The 25,668-nt window shown below is 40.7% G+C and overlaps 1 protein-coding gene across 1 annotated transcript in view; it reads left to right on the forward strand.

Moving 5' to 3' along the window:
• The first annotated feature begins 17,433 nt into the window (after positions 1–17,433).
• The window catches only part of LOC147112932 (protein lin-28 homolog B-like), a 224,671-nt gene continuing 216,436 nt past the window's right edge, over positions 17,434–25,668 (forward strand). Inside the window, exons 1-2 of the mRNA XM_085997722.1 lie at positions 17,434–17,614; positions 18,364–18,545. Of these exons, the coding sequence (XP_085853848.1) occupies positions 17,605–17,614; positions 18,364–18,545 (192 nt within the window). The 5' untranslated portion in view covers positions 17,434–17,604. The remainder of the gene's footprint in view (positions 17,615–18,363; positions 18,546–25,668) is intronic.

Raw genomic sequence — 25,668 nt, forward strand, 5'->3', positions numbered from 1 at the left:
TATCTAGTTTATCTGTGTGTTGCATAAATAAACTCTAACTGATGCCATAGGCTGCTATGATGGACAGCCATTAGATTATCTCTAGTCGCCAAAGTCATTAGTGCTTTGATTTATCTTTATTTTATATCATCTATTTATTCTAACTTTTTTTCTTAATGTAGTACACCTAACTGACTTAATATAAGGCAATGTCTGATGCTTTCTTTTCATGTTTGAATCTGAATATATTTAGCACAAACCAAACAGTCCGTTTTCAAAGACTGATATAATTGGCACCAGTGGTGTGATTACAGATGTTACAACCTATTTAGCTGCACCATTACTATGATTAACATAGTGAAGAACAATTTAGCACTGCTGATATAGTTATGGTTGGCACATTTGGTTGTTTTCATATGCACAGATTAGACAGTTTATATTGCTGGTGATACAGCTTGCAGGAAGAGTGCAACATTAGCAGAGTTGGCACAATTGGAACATTTTGTGCAGCATCAACAGATCGCAACTGCAATAGCAGCCACAGATAGGATATTTTTTATTATTAGGGATCTTAATATCTGTCTCCAGCAAATGATTGCCCTGATTTGGGATCCAACACCAGCAACATTGCTCATTTTATATCTAGCTCAGCTGGTGTCACCACATCGATGAGGTTGCAAGCAACGTGTATTAATCAGAGCTCCTTTTAAACTACCAATATGGAGTTACTGGCACTATTGGTATTAAAGTGATCACACAGAGGAGCAGGATACTTTTACAGAGGGCAGTCTGAACTCCGCATAAGTGAACAATATTTTGGTTTTCTAACTATGTTCATGAAATCCTGTTGCTTTAATTCTTTCTGTAGACTGAAAGCTCTTTTTTTTAATCTCCACCTGATTTGTTTCTCTCTCTTTCCAGGACATACCTCGTAATGGTAGGGTTGATTTTGAGCTAATTAGGACCATATGTGCCCTCAACCTCTGTTTTCCCCATGGCCATAGTTCAACATCAGAGATCTGATTCTGGACATTTAAGCCCAACCCCCACTTTTCTCTGACTTTTAGCTCATGCATGTTTCATGCCCTAGATGATAAAAGTACATTTTCTTTAGACTCCTTTGTTGGTGTTAATTTACATTCGCTGTGTCATTGCATAGTCTGTATCATCCTTCTGCTATTACTCTGTGTATTAAAGGATACATGCATATGCTTTTCTAAAGGTTGCATTGTATTCATTCCTTTCAAATCCTCCCACCACATATACACCCATTCTTTCCTGCTGTGCTGCCAGCCCTCCATGTTTCAGCCAAATGGCTATTCTTCATTGTGAGCCTAGACTGGCAAATGTTGGGAAGCTATTCAACTGCATGGGGTGTCACAGTTGGTCTGGAGTATGTCCTTGCCACATGTCCGCACGTACGCATTTCCTAGGACAGATCACCGGATAGTGGTTAGAAGTGGGAGCTCTGATTTATTTTTCCTTCTTTAGCCAGTTGTAGTGTGACCACAGCCTTCCTATCCGAGACCGTCAAACTCAGTACGGGTCAGAGATCGAATCTGGAACCTTCCTGGTCTGTATGACTCAGTGCCACATCATGTGATGCATTTACCCAATATACCATTGGGAAGGTCCCCATTGAATTTTGTGCAATAGTGAAAGAGCCACTCTTGCCTCTGATGAAGAAAGTGTTGGATTCAAACCCTGCTCTCGGACTTGAGCACATATTCTAAGCTGGCATTTCCAGTGAGGGAATGCTGCATTGTTGGAGGTGCCATCTTTTAGGCGAGACATTAAATTGAGGTACAATCTACCATAGTTTAGATAGATGTTAAAGGCAGATAAATGCAGTTGAGGTACAGATTATCCATGATCTAGATGAATTGAGGGGCTAAATAGCCTACTCATGTTTCTATGTTCTCCCAGTGTCCTGGCTAACCATTTTCCTCAACAAATACTACCAAAAACCAGATTGACTGGTATTTCATCCCATTGCTCTCTATGGAACCTTGTTATGCATGAAATGACTGCACAGTTTGCATTCATAAGAACAGTGACTGCACTTCCAAGTAGCTCAGTGTCTGTGAAGTGTTTGAGATGTTTCTGATCAGACACTATATAAATACAAGTTCTTCCTCTTATACGTGAATAATAGCAGATGTCTAAAAATAATTGTTATGTTACTACTTCTCTCTTTCTCCCCCTCCTCCTCTTCTCTCCTGAAATGGTTGAATCTTTTGTGGGGTATGGTTCCAAGTGCACTTGTTGGCCGCTAGTTTCTCACCATGTAGCAATAATTGTTTTTCGTGCCTTGCCAGTTAGTGTGTGCAGCTGTTCTGTCATGGGGAGCAGCACAGCCGAGCCTACTCCTTTTCTTGTGAAACATCCAGACCCACAATTCCAATAGTATGGCAATTGGGAAGCCCAGCCCAATTTGTTGTTTCCCTCCTTATCACAGGATGCTGAGGCCAATTATACCACCCACCACCATTCTGGCTGAGATCAGCTAACAGCATAGCTTGGGGATTGAACCTCAGCTCTTCTTCGTCTATGTGGCTTCAATACTCACTGCATAAACCCCTTGTGCCTTCCATAATTGTTTTAATAGATTGTTTTATGAGGTTAGCTATAAGAAAGAATGAAAGGAAACAAGAACTTGCATCGATATAGTACCATTCACAACCTCAGGATGTGCCAAAGTGCTTCACAGCCAATGAAGTACTGTTGAAGTGTAGTAACTGTTGTAATGTCGGGAAACAGAGCAGCCAATTAGCACATAGTAAGGTCCCACAAAGATAAATGACCAGATAATCATTTTTTTTCCAATAATGTTGGTTGAGGGATAAATATTGGCCAAGACATCCGGGAGAATTCCCCTGCTCTTCTACAAATAGTGTCGTAGGATCTTTTACCTGAGAGGGAAGATGGGGCCTTGGTTTAGAAAGACAGCACCTCCAACAGTGCAGCACTCCCTCAGTCGTGCACTGAAGTGTCAGCCTAGATTACGTGCTCAAGTCTCTCGAGTGGGGCACAGACCTACAAGCTTCTGACTTGGAGGTGGGAGTGTTACCACTGAGCTATGGTTGATGAATAAAGCTAATGTTTATACACCACACAGGTAACATTAGTTCATAGCAAAATACTGCGGATGTTGGAAATCCGAAATAACAACAGAAAATGCTGGAAAAACTCAGCAGGTCAGGCAACATCCGTGGACAGAAATTTGAGTTGATGTTTCGGGTCGAACCCTTTTTGAAGAAGGGTTCGACCCGAAACGTCAACTCAAATTTCTGTCCACGGATGTTGCCTGACCTGCTGAGTTTTTCCAGCATTTTCTGTTGTTATTTTTAACATTAGTTCATATTCTGTCTAATCATTGTTTGCATATATGAATCCTATAAACAACAATGCCATCAACACTAAATGTGGCCCTACTATGCAGTTTACATTAAACAGTAAGGTTTTCCCATTCAAAAACACAGCTACATTACATCTATTTACACAATATCCAAAGAAGAAATAATTAGTTTTCCCCTTTAAAGATAATGTGTGTGAAAAGGATCTGGAATTAGCAGAATAGTCCATAAGACCAAATACAATTGCCAGTTCCTGAACTGATAGTCAGTATTGCTGTCTGTATATCATGAGTCCAACTGAAATGAAAATGTTGCAGTAGTGCTACTGGAAACTTTGTACCAGCAGTGAACATATTTTAAAGATGTCAATGAAGTGTGTTGAGCACATTTTCCCCCAAAGCAATAGAACAACAGAAACAAGATTTAGAAAACAGCATGTTGGTGCTCCAGTAGAATGGTAAGATGCAGGATTTTCTTCATAATTCCCTACAAGATGATTTGTCAATCTTGGTTGTGAAGTTGTAAGAAGCATACAGCAAATTCTATGCTCCTCCACAGAAAATCAATTCTTCCCTGGACTGCTGTTGTGTATTTCCTGGAAACCTGGTTTAAAAATAGAATTGTCAGAGCCTTGGAAACAGGTTGTCTCTCTTCCCTCCTAGCTGGGAAATGATAAAGGACTGGGCAAAAGGGGAGAGGGATACATTTATTTTTCAGACTGAGTATTACAACTGTGCATATATAAATATGTAAAGATATAATAAGAGGGTGCAAATTTAAGATGTAACAAAAAGAATTAAAGGGGAAGTTAGAAAATATTTATTTTCAGAGGAAGGTAAAATATGTAATTCTCTGCCATGATCCATTACTGTAACAAAGTCCATAAGTTATTTTAAAAGGGAATTGGATAGTTACTTGACAAAGAGGAATATTAAAGTAACACAAAAGCAAAATACTGTGGATGCTGGAAGTCTGAATTAAAAACAGAAAATGTTGGGAATACTCAGGTCGGGCAGCAACTGTGGAGAGTGAAACAGAGTTAACGGTTCAGCTCCATTACCTTTCGTCAGAACTGATATTAAAGTGTATGGGGAGCAAGCAGGAGATTGAGATTCGGTTAGGTGGCTCATGTGGAGAAAAACACCAATATTATTCGATGGGCCAAATGGCTAGGTTTACATAGGTTTCAGGAACTGAATTTTCCAGCTGCTGCTCGCTGTTTTGCAACCTTTTGTAAAGCGCAATTGAAATCGTAATTTAATTCCTCCGATGCCTGGCATCGTTCCTTAACTATGAGGAGGAGCAAGCAACCCACTCCCAGTTCTGTCTCACTGTGCCTTGGAAGATGTAACCAATTTCTCAAAGGGTTGCAGGAACAACCAATTTTTATTTTTTGCGTTGAATTTTCTCACTGCCTTTGTGGAAATCCTTTCTTTTTGTGTGTATTTTCCATAAAATGGCAAAGGTCAGGAAATCGCGGGCGCGTCCTACCACTCCATGCTTCCGTGTGTCGGTGCGCTCCAGCACCCATGTAATTGATAAATAGCTGCAATAAACTGCAAACTTTGAAGACTAGAGCTAAAAATACTTCCAGCTTGGTTCCCTTGATGCCCTGTGATTAAATGCGCGACATATTGTGCTCCAAAGCCCTACAGCCCAAGAAATCCCCAAGCTTGTCTCTGGTCTGTGCTGAGTTCATCGTCAAGCCAATGGTGTAGAACTGAAATGGGCTTTAGTGGCTCTGGATTAGGAAAAGATGAAATCAGTTAGAGTTCGTGCTCCTCCTAATTGCTGTCCAAGTGGAAACCACCTCCTCCCCCCATCCATCCCAAAGTTTGTGCTGCCTGCTACCGTTAAATACCACATTGAACAGGCTAACGTGTAAACGGTGCATATTAGGCATAATGCCAGGGGACTGTTGATGCGTGTGAGGAGAGGGATGAGCAAACAACAAATTTGGGGTAGAAAATCTATGGCTTGTTGGGATGCCCGATTGTGCACAGTACACATGAGAACTCGAATTACAACTTCGATTGCTTGGCCACCAGAATTCAAACGTACAAATATTGAGGTAAATCACTGACTACTGGTGGAAAATGTTAAGCTTAAACCGCTGCTCTCGGCTTTTTAATTGGCCAATATTGGCTAGACGAAGTAGGTCTTGCCTCTTCCAGGTAACAAATGGTTTTCCGTTTATCAGACCTCCACTAGCCTAGTTCTTTCTGAACCAAAGAACGCGAGTGTGACACCCACGAAATGCCAGTCTTTGAGAGGCGTGCCTGGCTTCCCCGCTCACAAGTTTCGAGCTTTCTCTCCCTAATCCTCCCTCTCTTTTTTAAGGTTTAACTGCTGGATGGTGTCGGATTTGCTAATGTTTTCTTCTTCAGATCTCTGTCTAAATGTCCTTTGCGTCATTTCCTGATGTCGGAATAAGTGACAAACTTTTTTTTTAAACTAAAATTCTTATGTTAAACCATTTCAAATTTAAAAAATACATGCATAACTGTTCGCTTCTGGAAACAGGCGAATGAATGTCTAATGTGTGCGGTTCTGAAGAAAGGCAAAATGACAACATTCTTTACTGTCCCCAAACCCCGGAGTTAATTGTAACTTCTGACACACAATTAGACTTCGTTAAACACAAATAAAAAGTAACTATCACAGTAAAAGAGACTGTTCTTGTTATCCGCAGTTATAACTAAGGCGGAGTAATCCGCCCCTTTTCTCCTTTTATCTCTGCAGTTAAACATAAACATAGAAGATATTGCAGTACACGTCCTAATTCGCCCTCGGTGGATTTCATAACGATCACCTGGTTTCATGGATAATTATGGTTCCCAGTTGCTCAATCACAAAAACATTTTTGATCTACATCTTATTACTTCACAACGAATTAGTTTAATGTGAAACTAACTTTCCAAGCCTCTCCTAAATTTTCTTTAATAATTCATACCAATCGCTGCCTTGGGGCCAAAAAACCCATCTATACCCTCTCCACTACCGCCACTGTGCTGACCACAAAGTCAAAGAGACAGAAATTTCTACAATTTAATATTGGCAAGACCAAGCTCAATTCCTGCCAAAAATTCTACACTGGGGCTTTCAATCCCATTCCTCTCCAGCTGCTTGCTTGGACAGAATCCTATGGTCCGAGACTTTGCTGCCCAATTTGATATTAAATTGAGCTTCAAACTTATATTCTTTCACCATAGCTGCCTATTTCCACCTCTACCATATCACCCACCTCTGTCCTGATCTCATCCCCCACCGTCACTTAAACCCTCATCCATATCTCCATCATTCTTAACATTCTCTCGAGTTCATTCGTACATGAACTCCTACTCGTCCAAAATACTACCAAACTCACACTTTTTATTAATCACAGAATGGGGGCAATGCTAGCATTTATTGCCCATTCCTAGTTGCCATGAGAAGGTGACGATGGACCTTCTTGAATCGTTTGGATTATGGTAGTGTTCGGTAGGGAATTCATGGCAATTGACCCAGCAACAATGAAGGAGCAGTGATTATATATCCAAGGCAGGATGGTGAGTAATTTAGAGGAAAACTTGGTGGCAATAGTATTCTATAACATTTCTGCTCTTGTTCTTCCCGGAAGTTGCAACAATGGGGGAAATGCTGTTGAAGCAACTTTGGTGAGTTTCTATAGTTTACCCTGTAGCCACGATTCGATGGTGGTGGAGGGAGTGGATATATTGAGTCCAGTGGTTTGAGCACAGATCAGAGTGTTGGGTCCTGGATGGTGCCCAGCATCTTGTGTATTGTTGTAGCTGTACATACCAAGGTGAGTGCTCCATCACACTCCTTAAGCCTTGTCGATTAAGGAAAGGCTCTGAGGGGGTTAGGGTGTGATCCAGACATTAGAGTTCTCAGCCTCTGTACTGCGCTTGTAGCCAAAGTGTTGCAATGGCTGGCTGAGTTAAGCTTCAGGTCAGTGCTGATGCCCTATATATTGATCTGATAGTGGGGGACTCAACAATGGTGGCGCCATTGAAGGTTGGTGAAGCAGGTTGGGCTTCTCCTTCGGTAAACGGGTCTTCGAATGCAATGCAGCCTTATCCTTCCTGCCGTCCAGTGGCTTCCCATCTCCCAGCACATTCGATTCAAAATCGTTCCTACATGTACAAACTCTTTCAGCCCTACCTGATAATGTTACTCTCCACTCTCCCATCGCTGACCTGGCATCTTTTCTCCTCACATTCAGTGGTCAAGCCTATATTCTGCAACTCCTTTAAGTTTCTACACCTGGGTACCTCTCGCCCTACTTTCAAAAGCCTCCTCAAATACTTTGGTCGCCTTTTAACTCTCATGCTGGGTGTTTTTTTTTAATGTCTTGGCGTATTCAAATCCTGTGTTAAAAGCGCTATATAAATGGAAGTTGAACTGCATTACTGATATGCAAGAAGAAAAAGATGCCTATTGCAGGTGATAATGAGATGTTCCAACAGTTCACAGAGTACAAATGTAGACAAGGCACGAATTCTGTATGCATATGAAAAAAGTGTGGATCAAAATTAACTGACGAGAAAAAAAATCGCTAACGGGGCTATCGAATGAGACAGTAAAAGTCGACAGTAAACGTATTTATTTTAATCAAAATATAAATTAATTTCCCCTCTAAGCGTGGAATAATATTATTTAATACAAAATTCTATTTTCAAATCAAAAGTCATAAACTGAAAGTGATAATTGTGGGAAAATTGAAATACCGAGACTGAGAGGGGGCTTACGATAGATAACAAGGACGAGGCGGCAGTGTTAATTACAGGCATTAGGAAATAGGGCATCTCGAGTTGCCAGCTCACAAAATGACGGAAGGATTACAGGGACACGATTACAAAGTTAATTCTACAGTTTAGAGCCGCGATAAACTCGGATCACTTTCCAGACCGAACTAATCGTCAATCCGTGTTTTAAAGGCGTCTAGTTGCTTGCAGCTCCGGCTGTGAATGGAACTGTTGGAGTTTCCTAGGGCCTGCCCACAGTGAGTGCTTTTCACTATAGGTTGACTTGCTATATCCGGCGCGGACGGAATCAGCAAGTACTCTTCATACAGTTAGCCGCCAACGCAAATAATTGTACTTTTACCTCCAGTGTCTGTTGGATGCTAAATTGTCTTAATTAAAATTCGCGAAATTTACTTGCTCGAACCGAGGATAATAAAATCCACTTGGAACCTATAACTTGAGGCAGTTCGTTCTTCTTATAATTGCAAATAGTAATTAGAATTGTTACCCCGTGGTAACAATTGGGTGTTGTAGCCGTATTTTATCAAATAAGTGTTAGCAACATGAAATCAATATTAAAAACCGACGGGCAATTATTACATTTGAAAACTTTCATGGACAGACTCTTCTTTTGGAGGCGTCATTCATAGAAAGCCAGAAAGTGAACACGCCAATTAAGCCGGGTGTATTGATTTAATAAATGTAGTAAAGTAGCTAGGGCGGGGCCCCATCCTTTGCGGAGTTGAGACTAGGCGAAAGCAGCAAAACCGCGTGTTGACGAGTAACGCTGCACTGCCCGTTTTCCAAGTGGCACTTTCAGGTTTATTTGTCCCCCCCCCCCTTCCAATCAACCAACCAATCCAGATAACCGAGTTGTTCGCCTCTGGACAGATGTTGCACTGGGCGTAATTTGTAAAACTCACACGAACGTCAGTTTGGAGGGGATATTGCGGTTTCTTAAAACGATACTGATCTATTCTCGGTGCAAAGGAAGTTCCTGACACATGGGCTTATGTTCAATTATTTCCCAAGGGAACCTGAGCACAGGCCGAAAGGTCGGGCTCCTCCCTCTCTTGGGCATTCCTTTGAATAGCTATTGTGTGATATTAGACTTTCGATGACAAGAGAAGGAAACCAGCAAGTTAACATCTAACCATGTGACCACCAACTTCCCAAGTCCATTCCATATGACGGTCTCTTTCTGTCCCATTCTTCCATTTAGGCGCTGCTCGGGTTGTGTCATATGTGTACCTTTTTGATTTGCTTTCTTTTCCAGGATGACTTCAGGTGCCCCGCCTTAGCCTGCAGGTAAAGGACAAGCCCCCGGCATAACGTCTTAGAACTCCTGTAAACTCAATTAAGATGCGTGAGATACTAATTAAAAGCCACCCAACCGCCTTATCGAGCGCCTAATCTTACAATGTTAGTAATTCACCCTAACCTAATTTAAAGTTCCGTGCTTTCTGGACACGTTCAGTTAACTAAACCCAATTCGCATACACTGACTGGTTCTGTTCTTTGAACACGTTCCCCAGCGTCTTCTCCAGCGCAGGCCACAACCAAATGGCAATTCTTCAACACAACTGTACGTGTTGATGTAGTGTGAGCCACGAACATTTCAGATCCAATTCGGTTGAAACAAATTTTATATCGTGTAAGCAGCAAAATATAAAGAGCGCACTAGGTGATCAAGTTGACGTTGATTGCGTCCTAATATTGGCTATGGAAAATCCGACGCCTGATGCATGTTGGGAGTAAACAGGTAGAAGGATGACGACGAGAGCAGGAATTGCACAAAAGTCATCCAGGGCAGACCTGCTGTTGGATTAATAAAATGCAGCGACGGGAATCTCCTCGGGGCGTCTCCCGCTCCGCCGCCGTAACTTCGGCGGATAGCCCAAACATGATTGCCGCCGTAGTTATGGCGGCGAAGCCCCAGAAAATTCCCCAAGTTACTGCTCCGGAGATAGTTTTTAAAAAACATAATTCATCTTTGATCTGGAAAATGAGTTGTTTGAGGGACAAATGCTGAGATCCAGAATCGAATTTACTATTTTCAATCCAAATCTAATTGATTTGAACAAATCCCAACTTTTTCCTCACTGACCATTTTCCTTTTGATATCCACGCGCTCCCCCCCACCACAGTTTGGAAATTGACTTGCGGCTGGCCTGTGCCTTTGGGCTTCAGCTATACTGCAGCAAACCCTCTCCGGCCCATTCGAAGTGCGATGCGCGGCCGGAAGACCGGGGTTATACTGCTGGTTACTAATCTGTCCAGATGGCAGGTACAAAGCCGCAAGAATGCTTCCACAGGGGCCAGAGATCCTCTCCCTGGGACATTAATTGCTGAGAGAGCTCGGTCGGAGCTTGGATCTTCTGGTCATAGTCTAAAGATTCCACGCACCTTTTTTTTTTCGAAGTTTCCACCAGTTCCTGCACCAAAATGTCAGTATTACAGCTTATATTACAGGACGAGGTTATTGTTGGGAAATGCATCGGAGTTTTTGGTGTAAGGGACCATGTGACGGAATACATAGAAACTATTCAGTATGAAGCTAAGTATAGGTGTGAAAACCATATTGAAGGCTATGTATTTATATTGGGTATTTGAGTACAGTTGTGTAAGTGCGCTGCACATATACCGTGGGTTCACTGAGACGCTGTAAATTAACACGGGTGAACAGTGACCACAGTACACACGGCTTCCCGTCGTGCTGAAACGAGGGACACTGCCGCTGCTCTGACACTAGCCTTCTTTGCTCCGCCCTCGCCGAGCCCCTCCCAGTTAGCCGTGACTGGCCGTTCACTGGCCCATTTATTCATCATGGGAGCGCGTCTGAACGGCGCTCACCTCACCCAGCGGCACGGAGACTGGGTTGTAATACAGTTAGGGGTGTGTTGTGGACGGTATTTTTGTGTAAGTCGGTTAAACAAGATGTAAGATGTTTCTTAGCTAAATTCTGTACAACTAGGTGTGATATAACGAACACATTTTCCAGAGGTTACACCCCGATCTTAAAGATCTTTACAGATGTTTTGTGGTCCAGGGAACCTGGATCAAAATCAGAAACAGCGAGATTTAAAGGGTCCGAAGCGCCAACCGTATAGTAGGATTAAACCCCAAGGCATTAAGTTAAACAGATGTGTTAATTTATATCAACTATATAAATAATTAACCACCGCCCGACATTAAGAATGGCTGATTCCTGATCTTAACGGGATCCACGCTGTATGTCAAATAAAGTTTCATTTGTTTTTTTTCCCCTCTGTTGGTCGTTTTCAATAAAAAAAATACACTTTGTGAAGTGATTACTGCCCCCAACCATAGAATCAGCGGACGATCGAACAGCCTGTAACAAACGCCCGGCCCCAATGAAACTCAATCCCAATCGACGACGTTTTATTTAAACGCGACCGAATAATTTCCGTTTCGATAGAACGAAATATGTTGCGTTGAACCGCATTTTGGAACTTTACTGTCTGGTCGGGTCCTCGTGACACTTGATTTGCCACGAAAAAAAGGGAATTGCGGAGCGGGATAGTCACATGTCCGATCGCTCCAGACAACTGTGTTTGAAAACGTGCAAATAAATGTGTGCTCGCCTCACTGCCAGCACAAACTAGAAAGTCTGCTGGACTTGAGTCGAACTGCTGTAACCACCTACAGAATCAGGCAAGGTTGATCAGGTCGATTTGTCACCACCCCCACCCCCCATTTAAAAATAACCGCTGCCATCACTTTTCATTTGAGAAAAGGGCTCACATCCTGTTAAATCCGTTCCAATGACGATTCAAAATTTGTTTTACAGAGAAACGCTTCGATTTGTTATCAGATTAAAGATTCAATATTTTTGGGTGGTTCCTGGAACACTGGAATACCGGTCGGTATGTCTGAAGCACACGCTTATCGTTTAATCCGTCACCAGCCATCATCTATGGGGAAGTCCACTGGTAGCTTTTATTTAAGATTAGTCATTTCGAATGAAGAGGTGCTGCTGATCTGGCAGATGTAAATTTTACTTAGAAAAGGTTTTTTTTTAAAAAAAGGACTCCCAAAGTCCCTGGTAAAATCCCAAGTATGTGGCTAATACCTCCTTAAATAGTGGAACTTCTGAACATCACGTGTGTGTGTGTGTTATATATATATTAGTGGTATTTTCTATAGAGTCCGCAAATAAAGATGGCGACAAGCCTGTAACTGACGGACCATGGTGCCAGTTCTCTGAATGACTATTAATCTGTTGAGATTTAAAATGGGAAAAAAACACATTTACTGGATATTGCGGCGAAAATGAATGATCTGCCCAGGCACAGCAGTCGGCAGCTGTGCACGAATATGGTGCTGCCAGGTTTGGTGTCGGATTGCAATCAATGACCAGTGTCCACTGTCCATACTGCGGAATCTCTCCATGTCCCCTGGCAGGCCCACGGTTCAATCAGTGACGGCGAGTAGCGGTGGGCCCCACCAAACACATTTATGAATGAGTTCCACGCATCACGCCAGAACCTGGGCGTGTTCACGCTTGTAAAATGAGTGTCAACTGATGTATCTATTACTTTTAACATTCACGAATATCGCCGTGTGGTTGGGGGGGGGGGCGGGTGGTAATGTGGTTTGCTCAAGATTCTTGATCAATCTCGTTCCCTTTACAATTATCGATGCGGCTCACTTTAATGGAGCCGGCGCTGTAGCTAGCGAGTAAGGATCAGTGTGGCGCGCAGGTCCGAGTGAATTCCCCCCCCCCCGCCAAACCAGCTTGAAAGAATTTTCCGGGGTAAGAGTCACCGGCGCTAATAAAGGCCTTTGCTATTTTAAAGAGCACCTCGTCCCTTTGTCCTGTCCCCTCCCAGGCAAAGGCAGCCCTATGCACTGGGGAGTGGAAGGTAAGCACTATTCGCCCAGGAAGCTGCTGCAAGGGCTGATACCCTTTATCTCCCGTGGAGCAGGCGTGCACAGCGGAGTGAACAGGGGGGAAGGGAGGTGCGGAGAATCAATAGTCCGCCAAGCCTCCTGATGACTTTCCCGGGGGTGGTGGAAATAAAACAAAACGTTGACACAATACTCTGCTTCTCCCCGTGATGCATTCAGCTGGTCTTCAGAGGAAACCCGTTTTAAAGGACTCGTTCCGGCTTAATTAGCAACACTAATGAAGTATCCGAATCACTTGTTAACTCACATCCCCTGGCGAGTCAATGCCGCACATTGAGAATTGTTGAAAATTCGATTTTAGTGGATCAGTTTTATCTAACAAATCTCTCACACGTGTATTTTAATTTACAAAAACCTTTTTATGTAAATAACAAACTATTTTATTATAAATATAAATAACAGGTAAATATTTCTATCTACAAGTTTAAATATAATTCTTTTGAACTTTCATTTCAACCGAAAATGTAGGAATCCCAACGAATTGTGCATAAGCAAGGCTATAACATGGGTGCTTTAGCAATATGGTAATGTTGTGGATTAAATCTACATAATCTTCCCAATTTCTGAAAATATCCGTCATGGTCGCTGACCGATCATAAAATGATGGAATTGCTATGAAAGCTAATCGTTATTAAACGTGTTGAGTTTTCTTTATACATATTATATTTGGGTGTCATTCTTGGCTCAGTGGGAGCTGAGTCAGAAGGTCGTAGGTTCAAGCCCCACTCCAACAACAACAACTTGGATTTATATGGCGCCTTAACGTCCCAAGACTCTGCACAGGAGTATTTTAAGACAAAAAGTTTGACACCGATCCACATAAGGATAAATTAGGGCAGGTGACCAAAATCTTGGTCAAAGAGGTAGGTTTTAAGGAGCGTCTTAAAGGAGGAAAGAGAGGTAGCGAGGCAGAGAGGTTTAGGCAGGGAATTCCCGAGCTTAGGGTCTAGGCAACAGAAGGCACGGCCACCAAAGATTGAGCGATTTATAATCAGGGATCCTGAAGAGGGCAGAATTAGAGGAGCGCAGATACCTGGGGGGGGGGGGGGGTGTTTGTGGGGCTGAAGGAGATTACAGAGATTGGAAGGGGTGAGGCCATGAACTCGAGACTTGAGCGCATAATCCAGGCTGACACTCCAGCGCAGTACTGAGGGAGTGCTGCACTGTCCCAGGTGCCTTCATTTGGACGAGACGTTAAACCAAGGCCCTATCTACCTTCTCAGGTGGCACTATTTTGAAGAGGAGCAGCAGAGTTGCCCAAGTGTCCTGGGCAATGTTTATCCCTCAACCAACATCACTAAAACAGATTATCTGGTCATGATCTCATTGCTGTTTGTGTGAACTTGATGTTTGCGTTTCCTACATCACAACCCCTCAAAAGTCCTCCCCTTGTCTGTGAAGCGCTTTGGGGCATCCTGAGGTCCTGAAAGACGCTATATAAATGCAAGTTATTTCCTTATATATCTTGAATCGCACAAAGCCCATTGTTGAAACAAAAAGCAGATGTATAAAATGAAACGCCAAGTAGCTTTCTTCGGCGCGACGAAACCTAAATCTGGTCTGGCGAATTGCTTTTGGGGTTTATTTATACCCACAATACTGAATTCGATAGAAAATAAATCAGCGTTTGCCCAAGGGACCGAGACCTTTATCAATAGGAACTCAGAAAAGCGATGCCTCCTTGCTGGCTGGTCAAGGCTAACTTGCAGTGTAAGGTCGAGGTTCTAGAATGTAAAGTTTTTGGTGGGTGTGGGGAACTTTTGCAAGAATTTAAACTTTATCTTCCAGTCGGATCTTTCAGGAAGAAACACTAATGCGTGAGAAATGTGTAATAAAGACTTTAAAAAGTTATTTTTGAGCAAGCACAGAAAGGCTTACTGGGGAACGCGGCTGCAGCCGGTTAAATTCCCTAAGCTGTTTTTTTTTGTATTTTATTAAAGGATTGCGATTTTTTTTTTTAAAAAGCTTTCTTTATAAAGAACAACTTGGCTGATTCTTTCTGAATGGGCTAAAGCTGGGATGTGGGCTTCCCAGCTGACCAAAGCTATACCTTTGCATGACTTGAAAGGCTGATGTCCTCGCACAGGAAATGAATGACTCGATAACATCTGACACCCAGTGACCACTCTGCTGACCCGATCTTAATTCTCCTAATACCAGGAAAAGCCTGAAACAGCCGCTTCTGCCGGCCGGAGTCGGAGGATCAAATATTAAAGGAGAAACTGGGATATATCAGTTGTATTTGTGATAGTTGACTTTATCGATTTGTAATTGGGGGGGTTCATTTATGAGTTCGGGAAGCATTGCCCACTCAGTAAAACTGAAAGCTTTCAACTCCCCCCCCCCCCTCTTAAAGACTGCCCATTTGCTCTGTTAACGGGGACTTTAAGAATCTCAAGAATTTAGAAGTATCCTTAACTTGTCTCAGGCGCGCGTCACGAATAAAATACCAACTTCGACCCCATATACGCATTGGACGTTTGCAAATAAACTGATGCCTTTCGATTGTTTTTCATGTCTTTGTTTGAAATGAGTGCACTTACATCTTTTGCAGAAGGCAGGCACATATTCTTTTGGAAACGGTGGGCATGTGGGCTTTTCTTGGTTGCATGTGGCTTCGTGGCGCAAGTAATCGCAGTAAAATGAAAGGTTATTTGTAAAACGTGTAGGGGACCGCAGCAGGGTTTTTTTAAAAAAGATTTGATGGTTTTAAATTCAATCGATGGCCTGGTACAAAGCGGTATTGGAAACACGAGAGAGAGAGAGAGAGAGAAAAAGAGACGAGAGTGATCACAGAGCCAACAAACGCAACCATTTTAGGTCGGTTTAGGGATTGGACCTCCACTCACGCTCTGTTGAAATAACCTATAGGAAATTTACGGTTGAAGACTTCAAAGGAATTTCAGGACTGAGAGCTTCTACTTTAGTTAGTAGGTTGTTCTCTCTCTCTCTCTCTTCCCTCCTCCAACCCGTTAAAAAAAAATCTGTCCCACACCGCCTGCGATGCTTGACCAGCACACTTTAGGGGACAAAAGTGCATGTTGTGCGAAAGCAAATGTTTGCGACTTATAAGACGCTGATGTTAGAACAGCAAACAAGCCCTTTAAGTGCAAACTGCCCCTTACAATTGGTCAGACTAGTTGGCGCCGACACGTCAGGCCAGTTTTTTTTGGAGTAAAACGCATGGTAATCGACAATGCATGGCAAGCAATGTAAAATCGGCCACTTTCCTCCCCCACCCCTCTCCTTCCTAAAACACCAAGTTTTACCATCACGCCTCTCCCCTTTTCAGAGACCCTTCCACATTTCTCCTCCAAACGCCAAATGTAAAGGTATTTCAAAAATAACAACAGGAGCAATGAAGCAAATGCTTGACCTTTGAACCCTTTTAGAGGGGCATTTCCTTTTAACAAAAAGTGAGGGAAAGTCGCATGTGGGAGAAGACTAATCATCTTTAGTGTTGATGAGATATATTTATTTATCTATATATATATGCTTTCAAAACTGGGCCGTCCCCAGGTACATGTGGCCTTAAAAGCCAACACTGCCCAAAATGCTTGAAAAAGGCACCGCGTTATCTGTTGTTGCACCCGTCACTGGAATCCTCATTCTAAAATAAAGGCATCAAGTATGGCTTGTGTGATTGATGAACCGTTTTATAGTTTAAACGGAGATCATTTAAAAAATGACATCTTACATTCAAATGGTATCACCTTGCTTTAAGGGGGAGGCACAAAACTGCTGCTCTCCGGTCCTGTTTCTTACTAGAAGGAAAAGTATCCAATATCTTTTGTGAGATCTTTGATTATTTTGTGCGGAGATCTTCTCTGAATGTTACTAAATAAAAATGTGTAGGCGACATGCCCGGGGCTCCTTTTGCACAATTTAAAAATCTGTCCTTCCTATATTTAACCTGCTATTTTTTATATATATATATCAGAATATTACATTCACGAAACTCTTCACTGCATTAACAATATTTAGATCCGTTTCACCAAATGCATAGGTTTATTGCCAGCGAGTGTGAACTGTCGAGATTTCTGAATAAATTCACACACAGCATTGTCAGTTTATATATAATCGTGTTTATCATTAATAGTTGATCTGTGGTTAGTGTTTTATATATATAAATATAGGTTGCATAGCTTGACGTTCCCCACAGAAAGCAAAACAATGGGGGAAGAGACCCTGTAGCTTTAAGTATATCGAGCTGACCGGTTCGTCAAAAATGTCGGACAAATTAGCTGGGTAAAAAATCTGGAGGTTTTTTTGGGGGGAATCATCGATTAATGCGGTGACAGGTTAGAGGAGAGGCCGATTGGCTCTGTTCTGCCTCTCTAAAGACTGCGATGTGTAATTAGCGGCAAGAAAGCATGTAATTGACGAGTCACGTGTCTGCCAGGGCCAGGAAGGGAAAGGGGGGGTGGGGGGGAACTAACGAGGGAAAGCACGTTAGACCATGCGAGCATTGGCGATTGCTAAATTTTTGATCCCTGAATCCTATGACGCTAGATTGATGCAGAAGATTACCCATTCCAAGGAAAAAGTTCTCATCGGGCGGGTTTGGACACAGGGGCCTGTGTGACAACATGGCCGAAGGTTACTTTTTTTCTCTCTCTCTCTCTTTCTCTTGTTTAAAAAAAATCCTTTTTTTTGCATACTTTTAAGAGATCGCAGAGGGGGCTTTTCCAAACCCATTGTTGTAGATCTCCCAAAATGTATGTACCCGCCTCCCATTTATTCACAACTTCAAAGGCTTTCTGAGGGCTATTGTGTGGACTGTTTGTGTCCGATTAAGCACAGTTTTCTCTCTCTCGCTCTCTCTCAGTTTGTGTGTGGAAGGCAACACTGTACACCTGCCCCTTAAGTTTGATCGGAGAACGCACGCTGGACGCTACAGTAGTTTTTCTTCAGTATAATACGAAGCGTGTTCTAGTGGAGCAACACAAAACAAAAAAGCTCTCGCGATCGACGCTGTTGAATGTTGATCACGATTTGCGAAAAGAGCGGAGGGGAAAAAAAAAAGCCGGGCTTGTGTGACACTGGTTTCTGCGGGAGATGGGCTCCGTTTTAAACCAGCCGTATTCCAGTTACGTACGGTTTGCTAATCGTAATTTGCTGCCTCAAACATGGAGTAAAGGAGGATTGCACATGGATCAGAATCGATATTACAATGGCTTTGCCATATAGGCTGCAGCCAATGTCGATGTGTGAAGTGCTTTCTTTCAGAAGCTTATTTTTAAATGTACTTTGTTAATTATTTCCCCCCCCCTCTCTTTTCCGTCAGATAAATTGAAACCTTGTTTTTCTTCCCCCTCTCTCCCCTCTCTGTGTTTGCAATTGTCTAGGAGGGACGGGTAAAGGTGGTGGAGACGAAAAAGGAAAACTGACAGAGAAAGACGACTCTCAAATCCAGCAGGGAGCAGGCCACTGTAAATGGTTCAACGTTAGAATGGGATTCGGGTTTATCTCCATGACCTCTCGGGAAGGCACCCCCTTGGAGACGCCAGTCGATGTTTTCGTACACCAAGTAAGTTTGCATAATTCCGCCAGTTTCATTCATAAAAAAAATGTTTTGCTTTTGGAGGGGGGAGGGGTTGTTTGTAGAGAAACAGTTAAAGCTCAATTGTAAAAAAAAAACCCGCGCAATTCGTGTAAATGTTCTGGATTGTACCGTAGGAGCTGGAGCCGGCTCCCATCCCATCCACGTTTCATATGTGCTGTGCTTTTTTCCCCCCTTTCGCCAATCTGGAGTAGTGTAACTCTGGAAACCAGATAGCGAGAGGTTGTAGTTAACCGTTTCATGATTGCGTGGCTGAATACTTTTTTGTTGTTGCATAAAATGCTTTTTACTGTGCGGCGAATGCATGCGTTGCCGATAAAAAGCGATGGAGAAAGTCTGATGCATGAACGATGTTTAAAGGAAAACGCACACACGACAATTGGCGTTCTCTGCCAGTGCAAAAATATCAAAATAACGATCTGCTTGTCAAGGTCAGAGGTGAAACCCGGAAATGCTAGACTCAAGACTGTTGCATGTTTTGTACAGGGAAATATTAAGGGGCGTATGTTGTAATATACAGTCCCCTTTCGAAAGACTGAGAGCTTTAAAACGCCACCGTGATGTTTATTCAACGGCGTTTTCTTGTAAAACTTGGGGAGTGCAAGAGAAATGTTCCCTTTTCTCTCGCTTTATTGTATGATGACGATTCGCCTCGGAAGATTTCTGGAGGAGCAATTAGTTTATTAAAGGAAACTTGGATTGTTGATAATTGCAGCACCTTCAGATGCACGATGTCTGCCCACTGCGATCAATGATTGGCTTCTTACGATGCATAGAATTAATTCACAGAATCAAATCCACACAATGATATACATACACAGTGATATACACAGAATGATATACACACACATCATTAAATACATAGAATTATACACACAGAATAATGTACACTTTGCAGTCATTTGCCTCCCATAATTGGCGGTAAACAGATCTGAATATGTGAAATATCATTTTGGGGGGAGGCGAGGGAAATCAGACTCCGACTGGTTTGTGGCCACAAGCCGCACAATATGCCCTTGTGTTGTGCCTCGTCTTCCAGCGGTCCATTCCCATGCTTGTTTTCTATACTTGTGTCTGTATTTAAAAGTTCTGATTTTTTTTCCCCTCCCTCTTTTCTGTCTCTCTCTAAACCTTCCTTGGGTCGTTAAGTAAGGGGTTTACGACCTCGTAAGATTGTTTTATAGACGAATACAGCGCCAGGATAAGCGTTTTCGGGTGAGTTGGTAGCACCCTCGTGCTACCGTGGCAGGGAGTTTTCAGGATTGTTGCCACCGGACAGACCCGGGCTACAATCTCTATTCAAGTCTCACCCCCTCGGTCAACGTTTCTTCGCGAATCTAATCGCAACGCGTAAAATTAGCATTTTAAGAAAAAACACAAACTTTTACCTGGTTGTGGCTCAGGCACAGCGTGTGTTTTGTGTTTACTGGAATGGTTCGACCCACGTTTGAATGAAGCGCTCGCGGGTTATAAGACAGCAAATCGCTTTTGTACGAACGTATTTGTTTATTGGCAACGATTTGAATCATTAATATTAAATATTGATGTAACTGAGGTTTCCACCCCGTTATTACCCCGTTTCAGTTATGCTGCCCCATGTATGTTGAGCTTTGTTGTTTCCCTCGCCATGTGTTCCAATGGGCTTTAGTTGGAATTTGTTGCATCCGTTTTTAGCAAATTAAATAAATTACATTTATCGAGAGTGTTCTGCGAATTATATACTTAAATATATTCTCATCCGCTTGTGCTCTGAGATTGTTAACATTGTTAGCTAACACAATGACATACACATTTCCACAAGTGCATTAAGAGCATCTACTTGTTCAAGTAATTCTGTGCTGGTTAAAAAAAAAACTTGCCTCTTGTCAGATTTGTGGTAATTGTCATTACTGTAAGGCTTATGTTGAGCTGTCATTGTGTGTTCTTTGACATGTATTCTACATCACAGGGATGAAAAGAGCAGTTTTTTTAAAGTATATTTGCATTTTCGAATTGTGTACTGTTTAAATGGGTCTTAATAGCTAATAGGTAAAATCACATGAGGGACAATTAAAGGAAAATGTAATCTTATTTTAGAAAAGGTGAATACTTCAATGTTTCTTCATGGGAATGAGAGAATTCCAAGTTTTCAAACACCCTTTATGCAACCATCTTGCACAAGACCTCACTGAATCTATGACCAACAAACCACCTGTAGTTAGACTTCATGTTCAATATCTTAAAATTGATGGAGTAAAAGAAACCATGCATTATTTATGTGAATTTCTCAGTCAGTTGCAGTATAAACAGATCAAGGGAGTGAGGAATTGAGTGTTGAATTAATAGTTACCCACTATACAAAACTATATTTTAATATATAAATTGTTCTATGAGTTGGGAGTAATTTAAAAAATTCTTCAATTATAAGATGTAAACGACCAGAAAAAAATCTCAGCCACATTTATTATGGTGGAAGAGTGCACCTGCTGTTGAATATCATTTGCATTTCTTTGACACATCCCTAATCGCTGTGGTCTCAATCAAACCCCAATTAGTTTCAAGTAATTCATGTAAACTTGCTTTGGTTATATTCATTCTCAATTAAGTTGTGCAGATGAAATAGATTTTGGTTTTGAAGTTCCAGCTTTATACACTTGCCCAGCTCTTGCGCACGGTTTGATGTTCAAACTTGCTTTATTTCTATGATGAAATATTTCCTACATTACAACAGTGACTACACTTCAAACAAGTACTTCATTGGCTGTAAAGCGCTTTGGGACATCCGGTGGTTGTGAAAGGTGCTATATAAATGCAAGTCTTTTCTTTATGGTCTAGAGAGAGGTTTGGGCCAGCTGTTTTCTGAAGTTTTTAATTTTGGTGGTAACTGTCTTTTAAACAATGTATTGATTCTTGGCCTTTTGTTTAAAAAAAAAGCGTGAAAAATTGTTTGCTGCATTAATGGTGTGGCATACAGAATGATTGAAGTTTAGTTGTGTATTGAATAAGTCTACTCAATTTATACCTGTAAAGGAAACCTACAGAATTAAGCTTCAAGAAAAACTCAAACACAGCGATGTGTGGTTTAGTTGCAACTTGTCAAAATTACTTTTAACTTTTTGAAATATTTGAGTTTTTTTTCAGCACTTCAATCTTACACTTAATAGTAAATAATCCTCCTTGAATGATGCTAAAATAATGCCCTGATAGTGTGTGAAAATAACACTAAACACAACAAGAGATGTTCCTTAAAATAATTGAAAAGCAATCTTTGACTCCAAAGATTGGCTACAAAGCAACATTTCAGACATCTGTTATTTCTAAATCTGCTAATATTAAGGATAAAAACAGAAAGTTTATTTAAAATATAACAGTGTAAACTTCCATTTCAGATATTTAGTTTTCTCTTGCTAATTTACTTTGCAATTTTTCTCCCCGCCCCTCCCTTCTCCTCAGCTCCTAAAGGCATTGACCCCTTGCTGTAGTATGGATCCACTGGTGCAAGGCACCCTCTGATATCTCATCAGAATAACTATTATTTATGTTTAGACATTGAGTGCCAACAGGCTATCCAACTATGAAAGGCATCATAGCCAACCCCACTCCTGTCCTCCCATGATTGTACAAAAGCAAAACTCTAGCAGGGGTTACTGGATAATGATCAGGAATGGGATGCTTCGATAATTTTCGTCGTCCCCCCCTCTTCCCCCCACAACCCTTCAACCAAGAGGTCACTTAGGCCATTTGTAGCACTATCCTAACTGAGATCAACTAACTCAGCACAGGCCAAGAAAGAGATTTTTAAAAGTAGAATTTAATATTTTCAAACAATTCTACATTATATTACAATGTAATATTGGAAGTAGCTAGTAAATACTGATAATTTAGCAGCCTTTAACAAAAACATCATAAATAACTGGGAATGTATAATAAAATATATGATGCATAAAGGATCTTAATACTGTAAATGAATGACTACATTTTATTATGCATAAGTTTTTAGTATATTTATATAATCTGTTGATTGTCTCTTGAATTTGTGTGTTTATATTTACATCTGATTATCATTTTTATTTATTGTACAGAAAGGGGATCTATGCTGTCAAGGCACAAAATGAGATAATTATCTCCAAAAGAAAAGCTGACCAGATAACTTATGAGTGAAGTATTGATGGGTTACTTAGAGTTTCCTCGTGATTGGAGATGTTTAACATATGATCTGGCTAACCACGACATATTCATAATAATGTGTGCAGTAGTTAAACTGGAAAAATACATTTTAATGGGCTTAATTTTTGTAATCTCTCTCTCAATCTGTTGAAGGTGATTTGTGATGTGATATGCCAGTGGAAAGATTCCACTAGTATTTCTCCACAAGTCATGGAAATGTAAAAATATTTGAATTTGAGGCATTAATGTTGAGATTTGTGGTTCTCACTTCAATAATGCAGATAAGCAGGGATCACGACCTACTTAAGTTCAGTTTAAAGTCTTACATTGACAAAACCAAGAAGTGTACAGATCTGCAAAAGTACAACTGTGTCACAATGTAAGAAAGGTTACTGCACAATGTAAGAAAGGTTACTGCGCAGTCATTAATGTTCACTTTGCTGCCGCTCCTGACTTTGAATGGAAATTTTGATTAAATTGTTTAAAACCTAAATGTGACTCTCTGGATTCTAAAATATACTAAAAGTGCTTTTATTTTCAAAAAGAGGAAAATACATTGTGTGTGATCGTTATGTACCTTTAAAAAAAAAAATTTTTTTTTTTTTTTTAAGAAGAGAGGTTATTGATTATAGGATTGACTTTATATATCAGTGTGTAAAAATAGGAGGTATTTTGTGGTTTTAAAATAGATTGAAAGATTACATTTCTAATTTACGAATTTATTTTCTAGACAATTTACTAAGAAAGAGAGTTAATGATAGATTTAATGATAGTGATGCTGAGTGTGTGTTACTATTGGTTTGGGTATGGGGGGAAAAACACAAAAAGGGCCACAGTGAGAATGTGATCCTGACATGTTGATTTCAAGTGGGGTTAAACATATCGTCAAGATGGTTGAATGTATTGTAAAAATACTGTTGTGGTCAGCAGAGATAATCAGTATATTCAATCTATTGATTTTTGTTGAGAACATTGGCCCTTCTGTGTTGCCTTAATGCTACTGGCTTTTGTAAGGTAAACTACAGGAAATTGTAAATCACAATTTAATTTGTAGATCTGGCATAGCCAGCTCATAAAATGTCATATTTTGCAATGACATTTTGATAACTGTTATTTGATCAGCACGGTAAACAGTTTTAATATGTGTGAATTGCTGAGTTTCTAAAAATATTTAATTTTATAAATCTGTTTAGCTATCTCAAAACATGGACTCAGATCATTTTCTTTTAACTGGACGTAGTATATTGTGGAAATTGAACATTGCTATTGGAGGAAAGATACATCGAGCTGTTTTTATTTTAGCATACCTTGGATTTTTTTTTGTTCCTTTCATTGTAATATAGTCTCAAGAGTTTAAGTCCTGGAAAAATTACTATTAGTCCAAAAAAGCCCATTGACCTGGTCCTAAAGGTGTTGTTTCAAGCCTATAAATAGTGCTTTTAAAAATGGTGGGAAAACTGCACATATGGGGAGGGGAGGGGAGCAGAGTGCTACCTGAAACAAAAATGTAAATGCTGGGAATTAAATGTAGATGTTCGAGACTATGAGTAATAATGTGATCTGTCCAGTTGCAGCACTTGTTTCTAATAAAGTATGTGGACAATCTGATGGCTTTAAAAGTAGGGTTTTGAGTCACTGTCTAAAAATGCAATAGGATATGTTCCTACAGACAAAGTTTAGTCCCTGCATTTCTCCCCCATGTGTAGCAAGTTCACATTACTCATTTTGTATTGCTTAAAATTGTTCTTTTTTTCAACCTTTTGGTTGAAGACAATTGCGTATATGCCTCTTCTATTTTAGAACTGATTTTCGACTATTTCGAAACAAAATGCTGTGTGGTAATTAATCCTCTTCATTTAAACCTTTGTTCTCCTTGGGGTTTTCTATTCAGCAAAACAAATGAAGCTTCAGTTTGTTGCATGTAAACCCTGGTTGGGGAAGATGCTGTGAAGCTTCGAAAGCAGATACAAACTTAAATATAAGGCATTCTTTAACTTTGAAAAGTATCAGAAAAGATGCGATGTTACTCTAAGTCCTTTTTATATGGAGTGTGGTACGTAATAAAATATATATCAAGCTCTTGAAAGATTAGCTTGGTTCTACTTAAAGTTGCAAGTATTTGGGGAATGCCAATTGTTTTAGAAAGTATGTTTAACTGATCCTGGATCAGATCTGGTTGACACTATCATTCTTTGAAGATCTGGGCATTTGGCTTCCCACGGAGCATCCAACTAAACTGTCAGCCCCCTTTGATGAGATAAAATGGATAAAGCTCCCATGCTGATAAGACATTTGGAGCTGTTCCTGTCGTAAAATGATTTAAATATTTGCTCTTCACTTTGTCAAAGGTCTGGTTTCATTGAGTATTTGCATATGTTAATTGTGTTCTGGTAACACAGGCTCCATAACAATTTAGCACTTCTTCAACCCTCTCTTTGATTGTGGTCCTTTGCCTTGAAGTTATTCATTGCTTTAAATCTCTTTCTTAACAGGTAGTCACAATCGGAAAGAAAAAAAAGGCTCCATTTAAGTTCAGACAATGTGAAACATTTTCATGTTAAGAGATCCTGAAAATGTTTAATAAACCTTTTACCATCTTATAAGTGCCTGCCTGGCAGTATTTCACAACTGTAGTGTATAGAAATTGCCTACCTTTTAAAATGCATTTTAATTGTTATATGTCTCTCAATTAAAGAAAAAAAATTAAGAATGAAGCGTTACTACTGTCAGATTAGACCACCCGAGCATTCCGTTCTTCAGTTAAAATTGTCCCTCAAAATGTAACTGATAGTCAACATAAAAAATGATATCTTGATGTGAAAGTTGTAGCCAACAATGAGCAATTCAAATATTCTTGATTACAGTTGTACTGGCCAATAACAAACCCTTTTCTACAAGGCTCATCATAATTTTAAAAATAATTTGTGATATTACACCCCATCCT

This window comes from Somniosus microcephalus, chromosome 9 (assembly GCF_052327205.1).
Source record: "Somniosus microcephalus isolate GS21.2 chromosome 9, FLI_Smic_1.0, whole genome shotgun sequence".
Classification (NCBI taxonomy): Eukaryota; Metazoa; Chordata; class Chondrichthyes; order Squaliformes; family Somniosidae; genus Somniosus; species Somniosus microcephalus.